Below are 24,007 nucleotides of genomic sequence, written 5' to 3'. Positions count from 1 at the left end.
TGTTGTGTAACACATCTAGATCTAAAGGAAAGTTGAAATTCTGATCCATAATCTCATGTTCATCTTATGATCTCAAACGTCTTCCATGTTTAGCAAGAACAGAACAATTGGCTTTGCTGTGTGACGATATATTTTTGGAGGTGGGCAATACTTGTGTAGATAGAATGCGACGAGTCTTATCTCCTGTTCATTTAATGTGCAAACTTAATGATTGCGACTTGTTTTCAACTGCATTTTGGCTTCAAAACTTCACAGTGATAGTCAATGGCACCATGCTGTCCACTCATACTGTACAGTCATTGAACCAGCCTCATCCTCCAGCCTAGATGGTGGCGGTAATGAGCAGAAATATTGATTCCCCCTTCACCCGCTAGAAAACATCAATTCCTTCATAAACTCCTAAAAGACGAAGAAGGACTACAGCGCTGTCTGACTAAATCCATTCTTTGTAAATTAAAATATTTACAAATATTTGTAAGATCTGAACAAGTTAGGAATTGCACACAAGCCCAAGGTAAGTCGAGCTGAATCTTACTAGATGAGCTGCACAGGTAACTTGTAAGCTAGTGGCTGCGTTCCAAATCGCCCACCACTCCCTATTTACGTGCACGCTGTAGCACACGAACCAATAGCGTCTGCGTCCTATGTAGTGCACTTGTCATAGCACACTAGATGTCGTTTTGGGATGAAGCCTTTGAATTGTTTTAGCCGTACTGTAGTGAAGTGAGATTGTCATTTTTTTTTTTAAAAAATTCGGAAATAGGTGTAATAGGTAGCTTGTTGATGATGCTTTGCCAAAATTAAACTGGTTAACGAACATTAACTTGATCGAATGCTAAATCAGGGAATGGATTTATTCCTGGTAGAAAAAAAATATCAAAACGAACAGACGCGATTCGGGATCACATAAACACATTATAAACGCTTCCATGGTGCATTAGATAAAGTTTGTTTTTTTTTGGCCAGGAATAGATCATTTGTGTTTGTTGTGTCTCGAGTTATATTTTCATATGGATTAGCGGTGTGTTTTCATGCTGTGGTCTGTTTATATCCTGCGGTTTCACATTCGCACATTCGTCATTCGAAAAAGTTAACACGTATAAATTATTATTCACAGTCAAGGCAATCAGATACGTTTTTTTCCCCTCATTATTGATATCTGAAACGAAATCCCGAGCCTACGGTGATTTTTATGAAGAGCCGCAATATCGAGGAGAGCTAAGGGACCGTCTACAAATGACGTTAGTGTTTTCCACAAAGCCCTATTCAGACCGGATTAGTTTATCAAGGGGTCATCTGTAATAATTTTATTACTCGCCTCCTTGGTGATGAAACTATTGTATCAGAAATGCGCACAGGGGCAGTGAGCTTCAATTCTGGATGTATTTTCAATAAATCTGGATGTTTGGGTCTCATGGTCATATGATAACGCTCTGGTTATAACATAATTAAACACAGATCAGGCATAACATCATGACCACCTGCCTAATATTGTGCTGGTCCCCCTTTTGCTGCCAAAACAGCCCTGACCCATCGAGGCATGGACTCCACTAGATCTCTGAAGGTGTGCTGTGGGATCTGGCACCAAGATGTTAGCAGAGATCCTGTAAGTTGAGAGGTGGGGCCTCCATGGGCTTACAGGACATTTGACAGATACTGACCACTGCAGACCGGGAACACCCCACAAGAGCTGCAGTTTTGGAGATGCTCTGATCCAGTGGTCTAGCCATCACAATTTGGCCCTTGGTCAACCTCGCTCAAATCCTTACGCTTGTCCATTTTTTCTGCTTCTAACACATCAACTTTGAGGACAAAATGTTCACTTGTAATAATTGTATTACTAGTATGATTTATAGATAATAAACAAAATGCGTTATCAAACACAGAATGTATAATGTTAGGGAAAAATATCAAAATCTACAGCTGGTAAAGCACGCATAATCAAGTCAGTACTGGACACAATCACTAGAATCTGCAATGTGTTATGCTTCTGGTATTTTATTTCTAATTAACTTAAAACCTAAAAAATAATTTCTGTATTAAATAAGTCTGGGATTACCAGTTCAGTTTGTTATTATTCTTTGGTTGTATGTCTTTTAAGTGGAGCTGCATTATCTACGGCATACTTATTTGTTTCAATCCAAGTTTGTTATACCCAGTACATTAAATTCCTCACCAGTAAGAGTTTTATTTAAAAGCTTCATTGTTGGTTAGTTTACTAAACTAATCTGAGAGTTTCTACATTTTAGTTTAGCTTGGGGAAAAGACATTGTATTAATATAGTGGAAGCTGAATGAGTACTCAAAGCAGATGGCTGGTATCCTGTTTAACTGCTCTCTGGCCTCGGCTCTGTATCATCACCAAACTTGGCTTGTTTTGAGATTGTGAGCATTGCTGTACGAAATGAGAGCAGAACCTTCCTTACTGAATAGACTGGTACTGTCCTACCTGCTTTGTGTCAACCCAGCATGCCTGGTAATCAGGCTGCATCTTTTGACAAGCAAGATGGGAAAATATAAACACATGTTTAGTGAATTTGAATACCTTTAGCTTGTCATTGCTATTGAGGAAAGCTTTTCCATGGCCACTGTTGAAACAGGAAACGGGACAGTTTGTCTGTGCATAGCTATAAACAAATGTCTCATCTGATGAAAGATTTCAGGATAAAAGCTGGCTTTTAAATCTGTTCCATTTGCCACATCATCATCCTTTAATGCTGTGCAACATGTCAATGCTGAGCAAGTCAAGCTGAGACACTGCACACAGTTTTACTATAGAAATATATAAATTGTACAACATGCCTGGTGTCTAGGCTCACCTGGGAACAATATAGAACATCTTTTTCTCCTCTGTTTTCATTTCACACTATTTTCATGTTACCTTATTGTCAGCTGTTTTTTGTTTTGCATGGAGGGTAGCTCATCCAATGCAGCTAAAAAAACTCAAGGGAATTTGTCCTATTGTTGGTTTCTTTGGCTTCACTTGTGAATCATTAGTCAGCACCCTCCTCACCCTCTATGTCTGCTTTTTGAAATCTTTAAGTTAATAGTGATGGGTACTAGCAGCTACTTATGAATGTCCACACACACCACATGTTCACCTCTCCAGTGTTTACTCTCTTGAATGCCATACCTTGAACCAGGCTTTGGTAGACAGACGTATGGGTTGTGGTAGCTTATTGGTTAATGTGTTGGACTACTGATGGACACCAAGCCGCCACTGCTGGGCCTTGAGCAAGGCCCTTAACTCTAAATTGCTCGGTTGTATAAAATGAGATAGAATATAAGTCACTCTGGATAAGGGCGTCTGTCAAACGCCAGAAATGTAAATGTTTAAACTTACCTGTACATGTACTGCCTTAAATATTCACAAGTATCTGCTATTTCCCAGCTTGATGAGGGGGACATGTGGCTTGTTAGGGAGCTGAACCAATTCCATCAGGTTATTTGAGTACCCCGTAATGCCAACAAACTGACTAAACTTATTTATATATGTAGCGTGTAATTTTAATGTAATGCAGTGTGAAAGTAAAAATAATAAAATCTTTAATTAAATAAATGAAAATAAATATAGTAGGCGTGGTCAGCTTGAGCTGTTTAATGAGCATGTTTAATTACCTTCTGACTGTGTAAGACTACATAACGAAACAGAAAATGATATAAGATTTTAGCTAAGAGGATAAAATGCAATCAATAGCTCAACAATGATAGTATTAGTGTGCCACAGCGTCCTATTGAAGGTGTAAGAAGAATCATGTGGAGCAAATTACATGGCTTTTGAGAGAATCTCCCCATGTTTTACATTATATAACTAATTAATATTAAAAGAATTGAAGATTATTGGTACTGTATTTGTATTTTGTTCCACAGTACTCCAAAATAATCCACATTAAGACTTTTGTTAACAGCAAATGATCTGATGTGGCTGCCAAAGTCATAATAATGTGGATCATAGCAGCAAGCAGAAAGATGGGTGGTGAAGTGGAAATGGAGTAAAAATAGAGATGTGTAAGAGATGTTTGTGATAAGTTTAGGAACATGAAAAGGTAATGTTGCCTCAGTTTCCATGGTGACTACATGGAATTATCAACTTAATGAAAACATTTATTTCAATGACGAATAAAGAAACCAATAACCTATTGTGTCTAGCAGAATTATTTTTCTGTTGATGTAACGTAACATTATCAAGATATATTACCTTACATTTTTGCATGTTTTGGGTTGATTTTAACAAATGCTCTGGTTATAACTGAGCCTCTTTTTTTCAGAATTGCACCCTTTAGGTGTCTTATAATGGAATCAGCAGAGGTTAGTGCTTTCTTTTTTTCTAACTAAAATAGGGAAATGTTATTACTGAAAAGCACTTTTTAATTTGGAAATTTTCTACAAGGCATGTTACAGTACAGAGAAACATGAAATATAATCTTTTATGCCCATTTTTTTAAAGAAAATAATTCAGGGGTGGACAGATCACCGGGTTTTGTGTTTGTTGCCCAGAAGATTAACAAGTATTTTCATAGATGAAACAGTTGCTTAGTGATTATATTAGGCTGCAAAATATGCATAGCTAATTGATTTATAATGTTACCACCCCAATAATTTTTGTTTTTTGCACAGCTTTGTGGGAATGTGAAGACAGAGTCTTGCACTACTTTAGATGATGGGACATCAAGCCCTGTGGGGTTCATCATCCTTGTGGATCAGCAGAAGCTTGTGAAAAAGGAAGAACCTGAAGATGAAGGTTATCCCTGTAAGATGTCTGTGTATCAGTAACACCTTTTTGACTGAGAATGGTTTAATTGTGATTGTCTCACTGATTTTATTTATTGAATTTGTGGATTTTTAGGTGGAGGTACATTACCTGTAGGATGTGCCATGACTTTTGACCAACAGACTGGAGGATTCCAGAGGAAATCTATAAAAGAGGAAGAACCTGAAGATGATGAGTTCCTCTGTAAGATGTTGTTGTTGGTCGAAGATGGTCAAGCAGCTTAATTTGCTAAACTATAACTGGGTGAAATCTTAAAGATAATTATGCAAATCAAGATATTTGGCTAAATTTTGCCTAGAATGTCAACTGAACAATTAGTTTATATTTCTTATTCATAGAATTATTGAATGAATGCATTTTCCACACTCTCAGTCATGCGGTAGTACTGAATATTAGTATGGCTGTGATAAACAGCAGCCTATTCCTATTTTTTCCTCATTCTACATTTCCCCTAAATGTACACCAATCAGCCATAAATTTAAACCTACTGACAAGTGGAATGAATGTTACTTTGATTATGTTGTACAATGCTACTTGCTAGTTGTGGGATATATTAGGCAGCAAGTGAACAGTCAGTTCTTGAAGTTTATATATGGGTAAGTGTAAGGATCTGAGTGACTTTGACAAACTGGAATGGCTAGATGACTGTGTTAGAGCATCTCCAGGACAACCAGTAAACCAGCAGGAGGGTCATAGGCGGCCAAGGCTCATTGATGTGAGTAGGGAGTGAAACCTAGCCCATCTGATCCGACTCCACTCTGAGCTGAGCTTCTGTGCCACAAATTACTGAAATTATTAATGCTGGCTATGATAGAACAGTGCTAACAATGGGCACATGAGCATGGAACAATAGAAGAAGATGACCTGGTCTGATGAATCATGTTTTCTTTTGCATTATGTGGATGGCTGGGTGTTTGTTAGTTGCTTACTTGTGGAAGAGATGGCACCAGGATGAACTATGGGAAGAAGGCAAGTTGGGGTAGGTAGTGTGATGCTCTGGGCAATGTTCTGCTGGGAAACCTAGTGTCCTGGCATTCGTGTGGATATTACGTTTGCACATACCACCTACCTAAACACTGTTACAGATCAATTACGTGCCTTTATGGCAACAGTTTTCCCTAATGGCAGTGGCCAATAGGGCCTTTTTCAGCAGTATAATGTGCCCTGCCACTCTGGAAAAATTGCACAGGAATTTTTTAAGTAATGTGACAAAGAGTTCAAGGTGCTGATTTGACATGAGCTGCCAAATTCCCCAGATCCCATCGAGCATCTGTGTGATGTGCTCGAAATCCGATCAATGGAAGCCCCACCTCGCAATGTGCAGGTTTCATAGTATCTGCTGCTAACATTCTGGTGCCAGATTCCACAACACACCTTCAGAGCCAAGTATAATAAATATTATTATTGTACGCAGGTCTATTAATGCTTTTCTGAAACAGTCAGATGTCCCCATGTAAATAAAAATATGTCTGTCAGCCTGTCACAAGCACTTTCCATGAGGTTTTAATACTAGTGCTGCTGTTTCACTGGTATTGGCAACCAACTGCAAAACACTTCTGGAAATGATTAACTCTAGTTGATTTCTAAAAATATGCTTATTTTGACTCATTTAATTTTCTGTATTCTTTAATTTAATTTTCTGCATTTTCACCCTCCAGACTGTGAGGACTGCAAGTCCTACTTCACCAACAAGTGTGAGGTTCATGGTCCAGCCCTTTTCATTTCTGATACCTCCGTTCCCATGGGGACGGCTGACAGAGCCATACAAACCCTTCCGCCCAGTCTGGAGGTTCGAAAGTCTGACATTCCTGATGCAGGCCTAGGGGTTTTCAATAAGGGGGAAACTATTCCACTTGGTGCACACTTTGGACCGTGTGAGGGAGACCTGGTGGACAGAGAGGAAGCCATGAATAGTGGCTACTCTTGGGTGGTGAGTTTTTTGATACTTATTTCTTAATGCTAATGTTTCTAAAGTAAATTTCAGTATCCAAGATATGATATTAGACTTTTGTAACCTGTATAAACACCCTAGAATATATGAGGAACATGACAATGAATGCATTCCAATTACATTTACTGTGACCAGAAGGATGCAACAAGCCCATGCGTATGAGCCATCCAAAGGACAGCTTTTGTTCAGTCTTTCTACTTGTTCAACTTAACAGGATGACCCATAAGAGAGAATCTTTCTTTTTCTTAGGCTGATTGCCATGTGTCAATTGGCTACAGAAAAGAGGCCTACTTTTTTTTTTTTTCATTGGCGATCAGACTGAGAGAAATGCCAACAGGGAAAATCAATCAGTATCATTGGGCATGTTTAATTTTTTTTTCATGCAATTTTACTTTGGCTTTTATCACAAAACAGCTTGAAATAGCTGAAATCAATCCACAGAAGCATAAACCTGCAAAATGCACATGAAGACAAACTAAACCACCGTTCACCTACAGTGGAATCACCAGCATGTGGACAACTCTACACTGTGCCTAATAGGCAACCCTCCCATTTTTATCCAGGCATGGGACCAGCACTGAGAGTTAACCACTTAGTGTCTGGGTTGGTTCCCTTTGTGTGAATCAAATGGACACATTAACATTACTGTGCTTTGGAACTTATTTTGTAATAAATAGTTTCTGTTGCTGGCCATCTTTAAAGTACCTGTCATACTTCTATTCCTTATTGTTCTCCTTGTTTCACAGATATGGAGGTGCAGCTATGTACACTATATTGCCAAAAGTATTTGCTCACCCATCCAAATAATCAGAATCAGGTGTTCCAATCACTTTCATGGCCACAGGTGTATAAAATCAAGCACCTAGACATGCAGACTGTTTTTACAAACATTTGTGAAAGAATGGGTCGCTCTCAGGAGCTCAGTGAATTCCAGCGTGGAACTGTGATAGGATGCCACCTGTGCAACAAATCCAGTCGTGAAATTTCCTCGCTCCTAAATATTCCACAGTCAACTTTCAGCTGTATTATAAGAACGTGGAAGTGTTTGGGAACGACAGCCACGAAGTGGTAGGCCACGTAAACTGACGGAGCGGGGTCAGCAGATGCTGAGGCGCATAGTGCGAAGAGGTCGCCAACTTTCTGCAGAGTCAATCGCTACAGACCTCCAAACTTCATGTGGTCTGCAAAGTACGGTCAAGACAGTGTCATGGCTTGGACTTGCATGGATGCTTCCCCTATCACCCTGTCATCCCTTCCAGGCCCAGGCTCCTTTTTCTGCCTACTAGTGGAGTTAGCCCAGACACTTTCTTTTCCTCAATTTCCTCATCCGCAGACTTCCTGTGCCCTCTCTCCTCTAAACTCTAAAAGAAGATTTTTTTGCCCAGTTCCTTGGTTGTGTCATACACCAATAGGACAGAATTAGGAACAGCAGAGAGAAACTGTAAGAAATCACAACTTAACACAGGTCTTGCCTCTTACCATGCTCTCCTCTCTGTCTACTACAGGCAAAAGCTGGAAACTTTTGCACAAGATCCTTACAAGCTCCACATCGAACATGCTGCTGGACCAGCCAGACAATCATCAGACTACATACTCCTCAACTTTTCAGCAGTGTTTAACACAGTTAACCACAAATCTTTCTTGTCCACCTTCTTGCCCACAGTATGCCAATGGATTCCTAGCTGGAAGGTTAGTCTTATCAGATGTGGATGAAGATGAAGTCATAATTTCACATAGATTTTCATCCCAGTCCTATACAGATGCTACTTAACTTATTTTCTCCTACCCTAAGAATGTCTGGCAGACATTTCATTATGGATGGCAGCTCATCATTTAAACTTGATCGCAGAAAAACAGAATTGTTGTTCATCCCAGGTGATTCATCTTCATGTCAGGATCTTGTGACCTCCCTGGACAACTTGCTGATCTGACCTTTTGTCGCTTGGATACCTTGGCAACCTTGAAAAACCAGGAGCATTCAACAATATTTTTCCTCTCACATTGCTAATTTGACACACTAATGTCTATGTATCCTATATAATATCAAAAGGATTCATCCTATCATTCTATCTACACAGGCCACTCAGGTGCTTGTTCAGTTTCTTGTCATTTTGCAGATACACTATGGCAACTCACTCCTGCCAGGTCATCTTCTGCAAGGCCTTAACCTCTGCAACTCATCCAGAATACAGCTGTGCAACTTGTTTTCAACCTTTAAAGTTCTTCCACACCACCCCATTGCCATGCTCCTTCCATTCTTGTAGCTTACCTCAAATTTAAAAATATCTGAAGCTTTGCTGCAAACCCAAAAACATACCAGTACCTATTTACCTTAAAACACTTACGACTCCCCACACTGCTTCACTTCCCCTCCAATATATTAGCACTGCTCAACTGTTCTCACCACCTCTTAGGGTCCAAGAAAGGTCTTTTCTGGCACTTAGGTGGTGAAAAGAACTTCCCCAAAATGTCTGAACAACTGTGTCACTGGCTTCCAATGTCTAAAGACCTACCTCATCCTGAACACTTAGACTAGCATTTAAAATTTAAATATTATACATTTTGAGAGAGTTTTCTGCTCATCACAATTGTACTACATGGTGGTGAAGAAGATGAAGCTTTTATTACCCCATCTGTGGAAGCTGGGGTTAGAGTTCAGGGGCAGCTACGATATAGTGCCCTGAGTAATCATTTTACCCCCAATCTGATGGTTGATGTAAACATTACCCAAAGCTGCTGGCCCGTATGAATAAGTAGACAGATGTTCCTAAAAAAGTGTTCAGTGAGTTTATATTTTTTGCATGTTAAACATATATGACTAATTACAGGGCTTTGGCCCTCTAAGAAAAAAGTTTGATACCTGAGTTCATGTATTTAATCTAAAAGTATAATATATTATGCATTCTTTTGTAGATATCCAGGAGTAGGCAGTGTGAGAAATACATAGACAGCCAAAGAGAGATGCATTCTAACTGGATGAGGTGAGAAATACACTTTAAGTCTGCATTCTGTTCAGTATTTTTGTTGTTTTTACCAGCCTCAGCATGCATGTCGGCCTGAAGACATTTCTTCACACCTCGAAAATGATGTGCCACCACCTTCCCTTAATTTACCACGTTTCATCAAGCTATATCCAATGTGTAGAAAAGCCTAGGCTTCCTTTCAGTCACTTTGTACAACATAGTATGGGATGCTCACTCACACCCCACTCTAGAATGTGAACCACAGAAGTGGTCAAAATGGCTAAGTACAAAAACTGCACAGAAGTATGGGGGAAGGCCTAAGTTGTTGCCATACAAACATATTACACTGACATCGTCAGTGCCCTTTTTGGAATGCAGTTACACTTTGTACCTGAAGAGAATATAAGGACCCAACCTCAAACACTATTCAATAATCACAAAGTGTTATCTGAGCTTACAAGGGATTTACAGACAAAGCATGTAAATATCCTATTGATTTGACATATGGGGTGGTGGTAGCTCAAGCTCTGGTCTGTTGATCGGAAGATCAGGTTCAAGCAGCCCCAGCACCACCAAGCTGCCACTGTTAGGCCCTTGAACAAGGCCCCCAATTCCCTCTAATCCAGTTGCACCGCAACATGACTGACCCTGCATTCAGCTGTCCCAAGATATGTGTCAAATAAAGGCTAATTATTTATATCTAGTCCAGCACCATTTTTGTTTTTGTGAGATGGCAGAAAAATGGATACACTGTAGGAAACCCATACAAATGTGAGCAATCTTGGATTGTGGGGATTGCGTCAGCCCCTGTAGCTGTGAAATGGCAACATAATCCCCTGTACAGATATGCTGCATTGTAGCTTTCCTTGCATGGATCATCCAATTGATGACAGATCCCTTCCTCTCTCTCTCTCATCTGTTGCTGACTGCCTATCTCCTTATTTTCCAGGTATGTGAATTGTGCACGTAATGAAGAAGAACAAAATCTTGTGGCTTTCCAGTATCGAGGAGGCATTCTTTATCGTTGCTGTCAACCCATCAAACCAGGACAAGAACTCTTGATGTGGTACAAAGATGACTACGGCAAAGACCTTGGACTCGCATTCGACTACCTCTGGAAGAAAAAATGCTCCTCAAATGGTTACGTACAGCCCTGCTTTATATTATAATTACCCACTAACCTTCAGCTCACAGTGGCTGTTCTGTATGAATGCTTCTAACAATGTTTATGCTGACATAAATTGGAAGTTCCTCAAGCCTTAGACCATGCAACTCAGTTTGAGTAACTAACACCAGTTGAACCGGATGATTGTCTCAAGCTGTGACCTTTCCAGTTTGGAGTTGGTAAATACAGGGTGATTTTAACTGACCCATTTTTAGTTTAGTCAAAAGTATGCTCCTGAGACAGGAAGAGATGGGAGACATGCAAAAACAGGGGCTTTGCAGTATGTTAGGCAGTCGGAAGACTTGAGATTGGGATCTGATAACATTCCTAGAGCTCTACCAGTATGGCGATGCTTATGTAAGACTCCACACAAAATCCAGGTACAAAATCCACAGAGAAGTGAGTTCAAAGTGAGTTCAAAGCCTTCAGTGTATCACGGTTTTCCTGTCTTTAGCTGGAACTCTAGGAGCCTTGGGTTGATCACAAACAGAACAAGATGTGGTAAACTTTGGTACAATTCTGTGGTGACTAGGTCACTTATAGCAAGGTTGGGCATGGTGGACTGGACTGGTAACGTATTTGATGAGCTTGCATCTAAATGGGAAACCTTTTCTAGAAGTTTGTTACTTGGTGTGGCATCACCTGCTGTTGGTCTGGATCTGAGTCTCATAAATGATCTCTCAAAAGTGGGGAGCAGCCAAGCAGGTAGATCTTGTTGCTGAATGATAAACTTGACAAATTAACCATGGAACCTGTTCTTGGCAGCCAGTTTGGTAAAATGGTTTTATATGGTACCTTGCAATACCTCTATGTTTATATTACCTAAGGTTTTGCTGTAAACATCCCGCACATATGGGTTTTGGGGAGACTTTGTCAAGCTGTTGCACTCATATTGTTGTTTTGGGAGGGGGAATAGAGCTGTAAAAATTTAATCCCGGTGAGTTTCTAATTCTTTTCATTCTTATACCCCAGAAATGAATGATGCCCTGCTACAAGTCTTCTCCTGCTCCCAGTGTCCAATATATCCTACACATCTCAAATTTACCTTGACAATCACATAAGGAGAAATCACCCTGCAAAACATATGGTGATGTTATTGAGAGAAAGTGATAATGTGATGCACAGCTCCAGTACACAGCAAGCATCCATTGGTATGTTCCACACTAGCACTATTAGAGGTTGAATGCAAAAGGAAGAATTTTAATGCTCAGATTGTGGAAAGGTTTTTGCTTACCAGAGTCATTTTCACCAACACCAGCGCATTCACACAGGTGAGAAGCCTTTTCAGTGCTCAGAGTGTGGAAAAAGGTTTAACCAAAAGAGCACTCTTCAGCGACACCAAGACTTACACAAGGGAGAAAAAACATATTATTACTTACAATGTGGCAGGAGTTATACACAAGTACTCACCAATCACACCAGCGCACTCACAAAGGACAAAAACCATATCAGTGCTCAGAGTTCGGGAAAAGTTTCAGACAACAGAATCATCTCTGGCAACACCAGCGCATTCACACAGGCGAGAAACCGTGTCGCTGCTCACTTTGTGGGAAGTGTTTTACTTGCCAATGTCATCTCCAAATACATCAGCGCATTCATACAGGTGAGAAACGATACTACTGGCTACAGTGTGGAAAAAATTTTATTTGCCAGAGTCATCTCCGAGCACGCCGGCGCATTCACACGGGTGAGAAGTCCTATCATTGCTCAAAGTGTGGGAAGAAGATTTCTGTGAAATATACTCTCAGACAACACCAGCATATTCACGCAGGAGAGAAGCCATATCGCTGCTCGGAGTGTGGGAAAGGTTTTTAATAAAGAAAGGGCTCTTGAACAGCATCAACGAATTCACACAGGAGAATAACCGTATCACTGCTTACAGTGTGAGAAGAGTTTTGCTTGCCAGAATCATCTTCAACAACACCAGCGCATTCACACAGGGGAGAAGCCATATCTTTGCTCACAGTGCGGGAAGAGTTTTACCTGCCAGGGTCATCTCAGAACACGCTGGCGTTTTCATACAGGAGAGAAGCCCTATCACTGTTTACAGTGCGGCAAAAGTTTTACTGACCAGAGTAGTTGTCAACAACACCAGCGTATTCACACACAAGAGAAGCCCTATCACTGCTTATATTGTGCCAAACATTTTACATAACAGCGTCATCTCAAAGAGCATCAGCGCATTCACACCAGAGCGAAGCCATTTCGCTGCTCTCGTTGCGGAAAGTGTTTTAATAAAATGAGTGTTTTACATAGACACCAGCGTATTCACACTGGGGAGACGCCGTATCTCTGCTCACAGTGCGGAAAGGGGTCATCTTCAAATACACCAGCGCGTTCACATTGGAGAGAAGCCGTAGCACTGCTCACAATTTGGCAAGAGGTTTAATCAGCAAAGCGCATTCATACAGGAGAAAAAACATTTCATTGTTCACACTGTGGGAAGAGTTTTGCTTATAAGAATAATCTGGAAACACACAAGCGCATTCACACGGGGGAGAAGTGCTATCACTGCTCACAGTGTGGACAGAGATTTAATTATTTAAATACATTTAAGAAACACAAGTTCACCAACATGGAGCATTCAGCCTGTGATCTTCAAATTCAGAAAGTAGTCGGTTAAAAACAAAACTTATAAGCAACAACAAAGTGTATTAAACCACATTTTGAGAAATTTTTGAATTTGAGAAAGTTTTGCTCAGTAAGAAGAGAGAACTTTCCCATCATGGGTGCATTCCCGCCTCATGCCTGATATTCCTGGAATAGGATCCAGATTCATCATACGGTCGCTGAAGATGAATGACTGAATATTTATTCTGTAGGAAGTTATTCCTATGTTGAGGAATAAGCCTATATAATATTGCTGTCGCATAATGTTATATAAATATCTATATATAATTTTTTCACTAGCAGAGGGCATTGTTCATTTGCTTTTCAAACAGAATTCTCAAAACATTTGGTTTCAGCAAAGTATTCCTAAACTTACTTACTTATTAAGCAATTCTAATATTTTTATAGACCATCAAGGTAGTGATAGAAATATGAATTGCACTGAGGGTTACTAATCCTTTTCATTTTTTATGCTTCAGAAATGAACCATGCCCTGCTGCAAGTCGTCTTCTGCTCCTGGTGTCAACTTTCCTACACTTCTCAAATTTACCTTGACAATCACATAAGGAGAAGCCACTACGAAGAACACGTGAGATTGCTGTTATCAAGAGAAAACAAAAATGACAATATGATGTCCCGAGGAAGCTCAGTCAGTCATGGACAAATGCAGAATGAAATCTGCTCAAAATGTGGGAAGGATTTCGCAAATCTCCATCATCTCACTAAGCACCAGTGTGTCCACGTACGAGAAAAGCCCCTTCCCTGCTCACAATGTGGAAAGAGTTTTACTTACCAGTGTCATCTTCGACAACATCAGCGCATTCACACAAAAGAGAAGCCGTATCACTGCTCGCAGTGTGGGAAGAGTTTTAATCAACATGGCAACCTTCAACGACACCAGCGCATTCACACGGGAGAGAAGCCCTATCACTGCTCACAGTGTGACAAGCATTTCACTGATCAAGGTACTCTAATAAAACACCAGCGTATTCACAGAGGAGATAAGCCGTATCATTGCTCAGAATGTGGAAAGCGTTTCAGTGAACGGAGTAGTTACAGAAACCACCAGCTCATTCACACGGACGATAAGCCGTATCGGTGCTTACAGTGCGGAAAGTATTTCAGACAACAACGTCAACTCAAAGAGCATCAGCGCATTCACACAGGAGAGAAACCGTATCTCTGTACACACTGTGGAAATAGTTTTAATAAAAGCAGCACCCTACAAAGGCACCAGCGTATCCACACAGGAGAGAAGCCGTATGTCTGCTCACAGTGTGGGAAGAGTTTTATTCAACAAAGTGATCTCCAAAGACACCAGGGCATTCACACCGGAGAGCAGCTGTACTACTGTTCAGAGCATACCAAGAGTTTTAATCACCAGCGTATTCACAAAGGAGAAAAACCCTTTCATTGCGCACAGTGTGGGAAAAGATTTACCCGACAGAGTAATCTCAAAGAGCACGAACTTATTCACAAAGGAGAGAAGCAATTTCACTGCTCTAACTGTCGAAAGAGTTTCAATACGAAAAGATCTCTACGGAGACACCAACATATTCACACAGGAGAGAGGCCGTATCACTGCTCAGAATGTGGGAAGAGCTTTAATCAACTGCGTGATCTTCAGAAACACCACAGTATCCATGCAAGAGAAAAGACATACCAGTGCTTACAGTGTGGGAAGAGTTTTGCTTACCAGAGTAATCTCAGAACGCATCAGCGCATTCACACAGGAGAGAAGCCGTATCACTGCTTACAGTGTGGACAGAGATTTACTTATTTCAAGACATTTAAAAAGCACAAGTGCACCAATGTGGAGCAGATGGCTTGTGCCACATAGTCTTCAAATTTAGATAGAAGGTTGTTGGTGCAGGTGGGCTGGTTTGACTGTATCAAAACTGCTGGCTACTAATTTTTTTTAATTTTTTGGGCACCTTCTGCACTATTCCAGGCTGTAGTGTAGTGTCTTGTTCGATACTGGACAGAACAGACTCTGGGAATTGAGGTAGAATTGGAGTGGTTGAGGTGCTGATGGATTTAGGATAGAAACTTTCCAATAATCTGGAAGTGCATGGTCTGATAGTGCTTCCCAGGTGGCAGCCTGACAAACAGGTGGTTATAGGGGTGGGAGGTGTCCTTGATGATGATGGAGCTTGATTATGCTTAGGGTTTCCACGGTCAACAAACACTGTACATATGCTCCAGGCTAAGCTGTTGGGCTTTGGTGATTCTCTGGTTAACTCTTAGTTATGTTGATGACCAAGCCTTTTTTTAAGCCATAGAGAAGTTGCCATATTCGGAAATACTATTGGTCAAGACACAGCAGTAAAATGTAATCAAGTATGAGGGTTGCAGAACATTCTTGATTTTTATTTGGGGTAGTTTGGCTGAAAGGTTTGGGACTGTTGTGTATGAAAATCCCAGGACATCAACAGTATTTCAGTAGAAGTAGAAGTACCAATATTCAAATCAGCCCATCTGGTAATTAACAACCATGCTGGATCACATTTTCCCCCATTATTATGTTTGCTATGAACATCAACAGATGCTCTTGACCTGTATTTGCATAATTTATGCATTATGTTGTTCCAACATGGATGATTGGATAATTGCATGAAGAGCAGGTAGACAGGTTTTCCTATTAAAGTGGCTGTTGAGTATAAGTATTTTATGTTCCTTGAATAAAGATGGCTTCCTACTTTAAATTTGTGCTCTCTTGTTTCTTCATTTCATTCCAGTACTGATACATGGATCATGAAAAGCTGCTAGTAAAGATGTACAATTAAATATACATTTTGTCTTTAAGAAATGATTTCTTCCGTACATCGAGCTTGTGTGTAAGTGTATCTTTTGCCATCAGCAGAGGGCATAGTTCATTTGCTTTTGAGGCAGTGTTCTCAATATCCTTTGTTTTAACAGATTAAAAAAAATGAGTTTCTAAAAATAAATCACTAATCCTTGCTCCATAATTGAATGTTCCCCTGCTGCAACTTTTCTCCTGCTCCTGGTAGATAGAGATAGATTAGAAAAGGCACCCTTCAAACCTGAGACAGCTGGAGCAGTTTGCTCAGAGGAGTGGGCCAGAATACCTGTCTACCGGTGCAGAAGTCTCATTGAGAGTTACAGAAATCGCTTGCTTGCAGGCGATTGCTTCAAAAGGTTGTGCAACAAAATATTAAGTAAAGGGTACCATTATTTTTGTCCAGGCCAATTTCATTAGTTTGTTTTTTTTTAAATGCTTGTTGAACCGCATTTCAAAAGCAATATCTGAATTTCATGAGTCAATTTTCAGTACATTTTTATTTATTATTACTTTTTCTCAGTTTCATGTTATTTCAGTGATCATTGTGGGTTTTCCTTTCTTTAATGGAAAGGTACCAACAATTTTGTCCAAGTGTGCATAGTGTATACACCGATCAGGCATAACATTATGACCTCCGACAGGTGCCGTGAATAACATTGATGATCTTCTCATCATGGTACCTGTTAGTGGGTGGGATATATTTGGCAGCAGGTGAACATTTTGTCCTCAAAGTTGATGAGTTAGATGCAGGAAAAATGGGCAAGCGTAAGGATTTGAGTGAGTTTGATGAAGGGACAAATTGTTATGTCTAGACGACTGGATCAGAGCATCTCCAAAACAGCAGCTCTTGTGATGTGTTCCTGGTCTGCAGTGGTCAGTATCTATCCGAAGTATCTTTTAAGTCCTGTAAGTTGCGAGGTGGGGATCTGCTGCTAACATCTTGGTGCCAGATTCCACAGCACACCTTCAGGGATCTAGTGGAGTCCATGCCTCAACTGGTCAGGGCTGTTTTGGCAGCAAAAAAATATAAGGCAGGTGCTCATAATTTTATGTCTGATCTAGATAGATAGATAGATAGATAGATAGATAGATAGATAGATAGATAGATAGATAGATAGATAGATAGATAGATAGATAGATAGATAGATAGATAGATAGATAGATAGATAGATAGATAGTGTACATTTATAATGATATATTATGCAGAGAAGATGTAGCAGAATGTACAGGGTGGAGGAGAACTGCAAGGTGGTGAAGTGTTAGTGAGACATAAGAGTCCTAGCAGTGTAGAGTTCAGTAGATTTATGGTTGTTGGGAAAAACTGGCTCTGAACCTGCTGGTTCTGATGTGGATGGTCTTGTATCTCTTTCACATCTGCTGTGGTGAAGAGACTCAATGGCAGGTAGTTGGGTGCCGATGATGTGTTGGGCGGTTTTCATCACCCTTTGCAGTGATTTCTTTACACACGCTATGGAGCTGCCATACCACGCTGTGTTAGAGCTTGCTGGGATGCTCTCAATGATTCAGCAGTAAAAAGTGGTCAGGCTCGTAGGGTATAGATGGACTTTTTTGTCTTCTCAGGAAGCAAAGGTGCTGTTGCGCCTTCCTAACCAGAGCTGAGGTGTTCTGATGCCCAGACAGATCCTTGGAGATGTGGATGTCCAAGAACTTATGAGATTTATGAGAAATATGAGATTGATGATGTCAAGAGAAAATAAAAATGACAATTTGATGCGCACAGGAAACTCCAACATTGCCGTAACATGGTCTGATAATCATCACACTAACATTACTCAGGAACTAATGCAGAAAGAAACCAATCACTGCTTAAAATGTGGGAAGAATTTAACTAATCTCCATAATCTCAGTAAGCACCAGTGTGTCCATGTAAGACAGAAGTGTCCATGATCACAGTCTGGAGAACGTTTTACTTACCAGCATCATCTCTAACAGCATCAGTGCTTTCACACGGGAGAGAAGCCATATCACTGCTCACAGTGTGGGAAGAGCTTTATTCAACAGAGCAATCTTCAAAAACAGAACATTCACAGTGCAGAGAAGCTGTATCACTTCTTACAGTGTGGATGGAGATTTATTTATTTCATAACATTTAAGAAACACAACTGCACCAATATAGAGTAGTCCGACTGCGCCATATGATCTTCAAATTAATCTTCATGCAGTTAGGAACTATGCAGTAGGCAAATGTTTAGGCATTCCTGGTCAAACTGCATATCTGCACAGTTATTTGATGAACATGGAACAAAAATTAAAATGGAGAAAAATGAAATAGTAATCGGGGCATGTACACAAGTTTGCATTGGATTTCAATCAGTGCTTGGTAATACCTTCTGTGACAGACATCACAGCTTCCACACACTTTTCTATCCAATCAAGAGGATCTTGTTCTTGTGTAATGAATGCTCACTCAGTCTCGCTTGCAGAATGCTTCTAGTTCTGAGATATCCCGGTGCTATATTGCTATATTTTCAATTTTCAGGAGAGTTGGAGAGCATTTCAATTCAGCTTGCATTCTTGTAATAATTACCGGTGGATTTTAAGGTTTTTTTTTTAATCATTCAGGTTTCTGACCCATTGTGTCACATTTGCTCTCAGAATTTGGTAATATTAACTGAAATGCATTATTGCCTCTACTTGCGATATATTTTTCCACTACTGGCTGTGACACTGCCCCAAAGCATAATAGATATACTCCCATGCTGTGGCAAGAAGGTCCTATCACCAAATGATGCTTCTTTTATTTTCAAACACACCTTTGTGAATTGTGGCCAGTGACTTCCATTTTTACTGCTTTAGTCCATAGCACTTCTTTACAAAATCACTCTGGATCATCTGTATGCTCTTTTGCATCAGATGAGGACATCTGATGACTCTTCCATGCAGATTATGTTTCTGTAAGCAACACTGCTCTTGTGTCAGCTAAACCTTCCTACAGGTCCTACGTACCATGTAGCGATTTTGCTTAGCAAAATTCTGGCCTAAATCTGAAAGGTTTCTTGGTCTTATTTTTTTCCCCTTGACTTGCACATTTCCCCCTTAACTGTCATTTTTATTAACATTTTTGACCGTGGAAATTGGGAGCTCTTTGATCTGCTGATGGCCTTCCACTGCTTTGGAGGCTTCATTTTTCGGTGCTTAGAGAACCCCATGGCTGTATAGTCTTAGCATAAGGTTTGAAGAACCGTGGAATTGATTATAGTCAAATTATTTTTCTTAGTTACAATTCTTGCCTGAAAAATGAATGCTATTGAGTCAGTTAAAGCCTAATGAGTTTAATACAATTTCTTATACTTTACATCTAGAAAATGGTGTTTACATTTTTGTACATGCCATTTATACCTATTTAATTTTTTTCTATTTTCTAAGTACTTTTACATAAAGTAACTGTATGTAAACATAAAAAAAATAAGGAATAGAATAATAAAATAGTTTGTTGGAGCATTTGTGTGTACTTGTTTTCACCGCATTACAAAATATGTAATGTGGACAGAGATGTACAGACGTGTTCCTATTAAAGTGACTATTTAGAGTAATAGATCACTGTTGATTTTATTTGATGTTTTATTTGATTTTCTATCTGTATGAGCCGGTGTACATACAGGTGTTCTTTTTGCAATGGCCAGTAAGTGTATATATATATCTATATATATATCTATATATATATATCTATAGTATTTTATTAAATATACATTTATTCCACTGAATGACAAAATAAATATTTAATCTGTAGGAATATTCATTCCCCATATATATATAACAGTATTACTAAACCTATCACAGAAACCTAAACAGAAATTGTAGACTATGTGGTCTTATCTCAGTGACTTACTAATACTTTGCATTTTTTATGCTCCAGAATTAAACGATGCCCTGCTGCAACTTTTCTCCTGCTCCTGGTGTCAGATTTCCTTCAGATGTCAAATTTACCTTTACAATCACATAAGGAGAAGCCATTCTGAGGAAAATATGAGATTGATGATATCAAGAGAAACTACAAATGACAATATGATGTCGCACACAGGAAGCTCCAACAGTGAGCAAACATGCTCTGACACTACTCAGGAACAAATGCAGAAAGAAACCAATCACTGCTCAAAATGTGGGAAGGATTTTACTAATCTCCATAATCTCAGTAAGCACCAGTGTGTCCACACCGTGCTGAAGACATTTCCCTGTTCACAGTGTTGGAAGAGCTTTAATAGAACAAGCACTCTACAAAGACACCTGTGTATCCATACACGTGAGAAGCCCTATCACTGCTCACAGTGCGGGAAAAGTTTCATACACCTGAGTCGTCTTTTAGAACACAAGCGCATCCACGCGGGAGAGAAGCCGTATCTTTGCTCGCAGTGTGGAAAAGGTTTTAAAAAGCCGAGTAATCTCAAAGATCATAAGCGCGTTCACACCGGAGAGAAGCCTTTTCACTGCAACCATTGTGGGAAGAGCTTTAATCAGCTAAGCCACCTCAGAACACATCAGCGTATCCATACAGGTGAGAAACCGTATCAGTGTTCACAGTGTGGGAAGAGTTTTAATCAGCTGAGTCACCTGAAAACCCATCAGCGTATCCATACCGGAGAGAAGCCGTATCACTGCTTACAGTGTGGGAAAAGCTTCAATCAACACGGCGATCTTCAAAAACATCAGCGCATCCATACAGGAGAGAAGCCCTTTCACTGCACACAGTGTGGGAAAGGATTTAATCAACAAGGTGAACTTCAAATCCATCAGCGTGTTCATACGGGAGAAAAGCCGTACCCTTGCTTACAGTGTGGGAAGAGATTTAATCAGCAGAGAAATCTTGAGAAACATCAGCACGTCCACACAGGAGAGAGGCCGTATCACTGCTTACAGTGTGGGAAGAGCTTTAATGAAAAGAGAAATCTGGAAAGGCACCAACCCTTTCATACACGAGAGAAGCCCTATGACTGCTTACAGTGTGGGAAGAGTTTTGCATACCAGAGTAATCTCAAAACACACCAGCGCGTTCACACAGGAGAGAAGCCGTATCACTGCTCACAGTGTGGACAGAGATTCACTTATTTCAAGACATTTAAGAAACACAAGTGCACCAACCTAGAGTAGTCCGCTTGTGCAAAATGTGCTGCTGAATGATTTAATAACAGAAAATGTACTTACTGTTCTTATTATTTAATATTTTATTTGCACGTTTCCTTTGAGCTATAATATTGGAATGTTGGGAAAAATACACTTTAGTACTACTATAATATTTTATGTTGCTCAAATAAATTATACCACCTTATTTAAACTTATTTTATGTTTCTTTATTTTTTAAAACAAAAATCAGTACAATTTCATATAACTTTATGCTATCAGATATTATATCTTCTTCTATTATATAGCGATTATCTTATTATTTAGCGATATTTCCTAATATTTAGTTTTGCCAGCAGAGTGGAATGTTTAATTTGGACTCCACTGTCCACAGCTTTTCACATAATATTTATAAAAAAATTGTTTGAAAAATTAGTATCTGAAAATGCTATTACTAAATAAACAGAAATTGTAATATTTCTACCCATTCTAAAGATTTTGCAGTGGTGCAGCAGGTCGTTCGGGTTACAGTCTGTGCAGAATTTGGTAGAGAAGATTATGAAGAGAGGAAGGAACTGCTTTTGATCTGAAGCATACCACCTTTCTTTTGCCATGTGTGTATGCATGGTTGCCAATAGAACTGGTTCCTAAGGTGGCCGAGAAGTGCAAAACAAAATATCAAGTCAGAAGAAAACACAATAGCAAAATCCGAAAACAGTTCATCAGACATTTCAGACAAACTGGAAAAGGTAGGTATAGTACGTGTAATGGAATTCTTACTGCCGATTGGATGAGACATCTGTCACTCAAGATATACAAGAAGTCGGAAATTGTGTATCTAACTTTATTTCTCGTACATGTGTGGAGTTCTGCCTTCACTTTAAACTATTAAACTTTAAATGTTTTAAAGAAAATAACAAGCATATATTTATATTCATAAGAAAATGGAATTCATTCAGCGCTACTTTGAGGCAGAATGTTTATATGCCATGATTTTGGATATACTGATAGTGTATCATGGCATAAAGATTAGTCTGCCATCTCTAAAACACACCTAAAGAATGCAGGAATTTTTCAAAGACCAACCTATTCCAGATTAAAGGTAGTAAGGAGCGCAGAGCTGCATTCATACACACACCAATCCACTTCCTACTGCTGCAGCCTGCTGGACTTCCTGTATATCCTGAGTGACAGATGATTCTTTCAATAAGAGGGAAGAATTCCAGTCGCAAACTATACCTTCGTTTTCTGCTTTGTCTGAATCGTCCTTGTGTTTTTTGATTTGTTATTTTGTTTTGCACTTCTCAGCCACTGTAGGTTCCCTTGTATTCATTGATAATTGATAATATGACTGCTGACAAAAGATGCACAATGAATTATCTTCTCAAATTCAGCTTCACATCTCATTGGACAGCGCTTCACAGATGGACACATAATTTGAACAACCCAAGACTTTTTTTTTTTAAGTGAAATCTTCTGCATTAACTAAGTCAATCACCTGTAAAATTACAAGTACAATTGAAGGCAAAATACCCCCCAAAACAAGCAGGAATTGAAGTCAGCCGGCAAAGGGACTTGTGATAAAACACCAATCTTTTAAAGCAAGCAAAGGAAATTGTAACATAATCCAGGTTGAGAGAAAGTTGTGGAGTTTGGCTAGAGCACAGCAGAGGTACCAGGGTCATCTCCTTCCCACACACACACTCTTAATAGCATGACACACAGTGGTAACAGATGGAGAGAAGCTGAGTCAGCCATCAGAGAAAAATAGGAATGGAAGATGTTGCCAAAAAATCACTCCTATACAACATGTATGCATTAACATTGCTGAATAAATTTCCTTTTATGTGTAAAAGCCAATTTAGTATTAAGAAGTGTAACACAGTCTGTCGTGGTTTAACAGAGCTTGTATACAGTATGTGTGTGAAATCAATCTTATGCAACTTCAACTTCTAAAATGTTCATGTACAACAATCTGGCATCTTCTTGATGTTGCTTTACATTTCGTATACATTTGAATGTATGTTGTATTTTTTAGACAGGGTGTTGTGTTAAGATATATATTTGAAAATATAGAAAATATTTGCTGTTATGGTCTTCACTGGAACATGTTTTCAGTACCATTACATGTAGTAACCTCAAGCTAAACACCATGTTTTAACAAACCTACTACAAAAATGTGGATACTTAAATAAAATACTAATTTATTTTATCGTTTCTAAAAAAATACAGATTATTCCACAGGACCACATGGCCTTGAATTTTACTGTATGAGCGTACGCGTAAAATAGTATGTAAATGTTTGCTGCTGCGTTGAACACAAAATTATTGGAAGTACTGATTTTCTTTGTTCTTGTATGCATAGTTTTATGAAGGCAATCATAAATGATCAGGTCCTTGCACAGCATAACTGATTTGCAAAACTCAGCTGAAATGACAGACAAACTGCAATCCAGGTGCAGGAGCAGGGACAGGAAGTCCCCCTTATCCTCCTCCTTATCTACTCTATTCCTTTTCCCTGTTCCTGATCATCAGTAATGGGGTTCATGTCCCTCCACAAAACCCTTCCCTGATAATTCCTTTAGCAAAGGTAGTTCCAGAGAGGGTGGAGTTGGGACTAGGACGTGCATCTCAATCCACTCTGGTCCCCTGTGGAGACCATTTCTCAC

The 24,007-nt window shown here is 39.5% G+C and overlaps 2 protein-coding genes across 3 annotated transcripts; both read left to right on the top strand.

Annotated features, from left to right (window-relative positions):
- The first annotated feature begins 310 nt into the window (after positions 1 to 310).
- LOC131364548 (zinc finger protein 345-like) lies at positions 311 to 23,550 on the top strand. Of its 2 annotated transcripts, none has more exons than XM_058407770.1 (8): positions 311 to 514; positions 4,268 to 4,307; positions 4,617 to 4,749; positions 4,846 to 4,953; positions 6,429 to 6,700; positions 9,635 to 9,702; positions 10,634 to 10,824; positions 20,140 to 23,550. In XM_058407770.1, the coding sequence occupies exons 2-8, from the start codon at positions 4,293 to 4,295 to the stop codon at positions 21,366 to 21,368; spliced, it is 2,016 nt and encodes a 671-aa protein (XP_058263753.1). In that variant the 5' UTR covers positions 311 to 514; positions 4,268 to 4,292; the 3' UTR covers positions 21,369 to 23,550. The 2 variants fall into 2 exon arrangements, with proteins under 2 accessions (XP_058263753.1, XP_058263752.1); XM_058407769.1 differs by lacking the exon at positions 20,140 to 23,550 and adding an exon at positions 13,939 to 20,133.
- LOC131364550 (zinc finger protein 572-like) lies at positions 12,034 to 13,932 on the top strand. Its single transcript, XM_058407772.1, is given in 2 exon segments — positions 12,034 to 12,658; positions 12,660 to 13,932. Coding segments are annotated over 2 exon segments (774 nt in total). The 5' UTR covers positions 12,034 to 12,229; the 3' UTR covers positions 13,005 to 13,932.
- Positions 23,551 to 24,007: the final 457 nt, after the last annotated feature.

Source organism: Hemibagrus wyckioides, linkage group LG14, assembly GCF_019097595.1.
Source record: "Hemibagrus wyckioides isolate EC202008001 linkage group LG14, SWU_Hwy_1.0, whole genome shotgun sequence".
In the NCBI taxonomy this organism is placed as follows: Eukaryota; Metazoa; Chordata; class Actinopteri; order Siluriformes; family Bagridae; genus Hemibagrus; species Hemibagrus wyckioides.
The sequence above is the reverse complement of the archived record's forward strand: the minus strand, read 5'-3'. Positions and strand labels throughout refer to the sequence as shown.

Bases quoted from the DNA above. Each gene is read 5' to 3' on its own strand.
- LOC131364548 (XM_058407769.1), top strand. The intron at 4,954-6,428 runs GTAAGATGTTGT...TTCACCCTCCAG, and splicing joins TGAAGATGATGAGTTCCTCT to ACTGTGAGGACTGCAAGTCC. The intron at 6,701-9,634 runs GTGAGTTTTTTG...ATTCTTTTGTAG, and splicing joins ATAGTGGCTACTCTTGGGTG to ATATCCAGGAGTAGGCAGTG.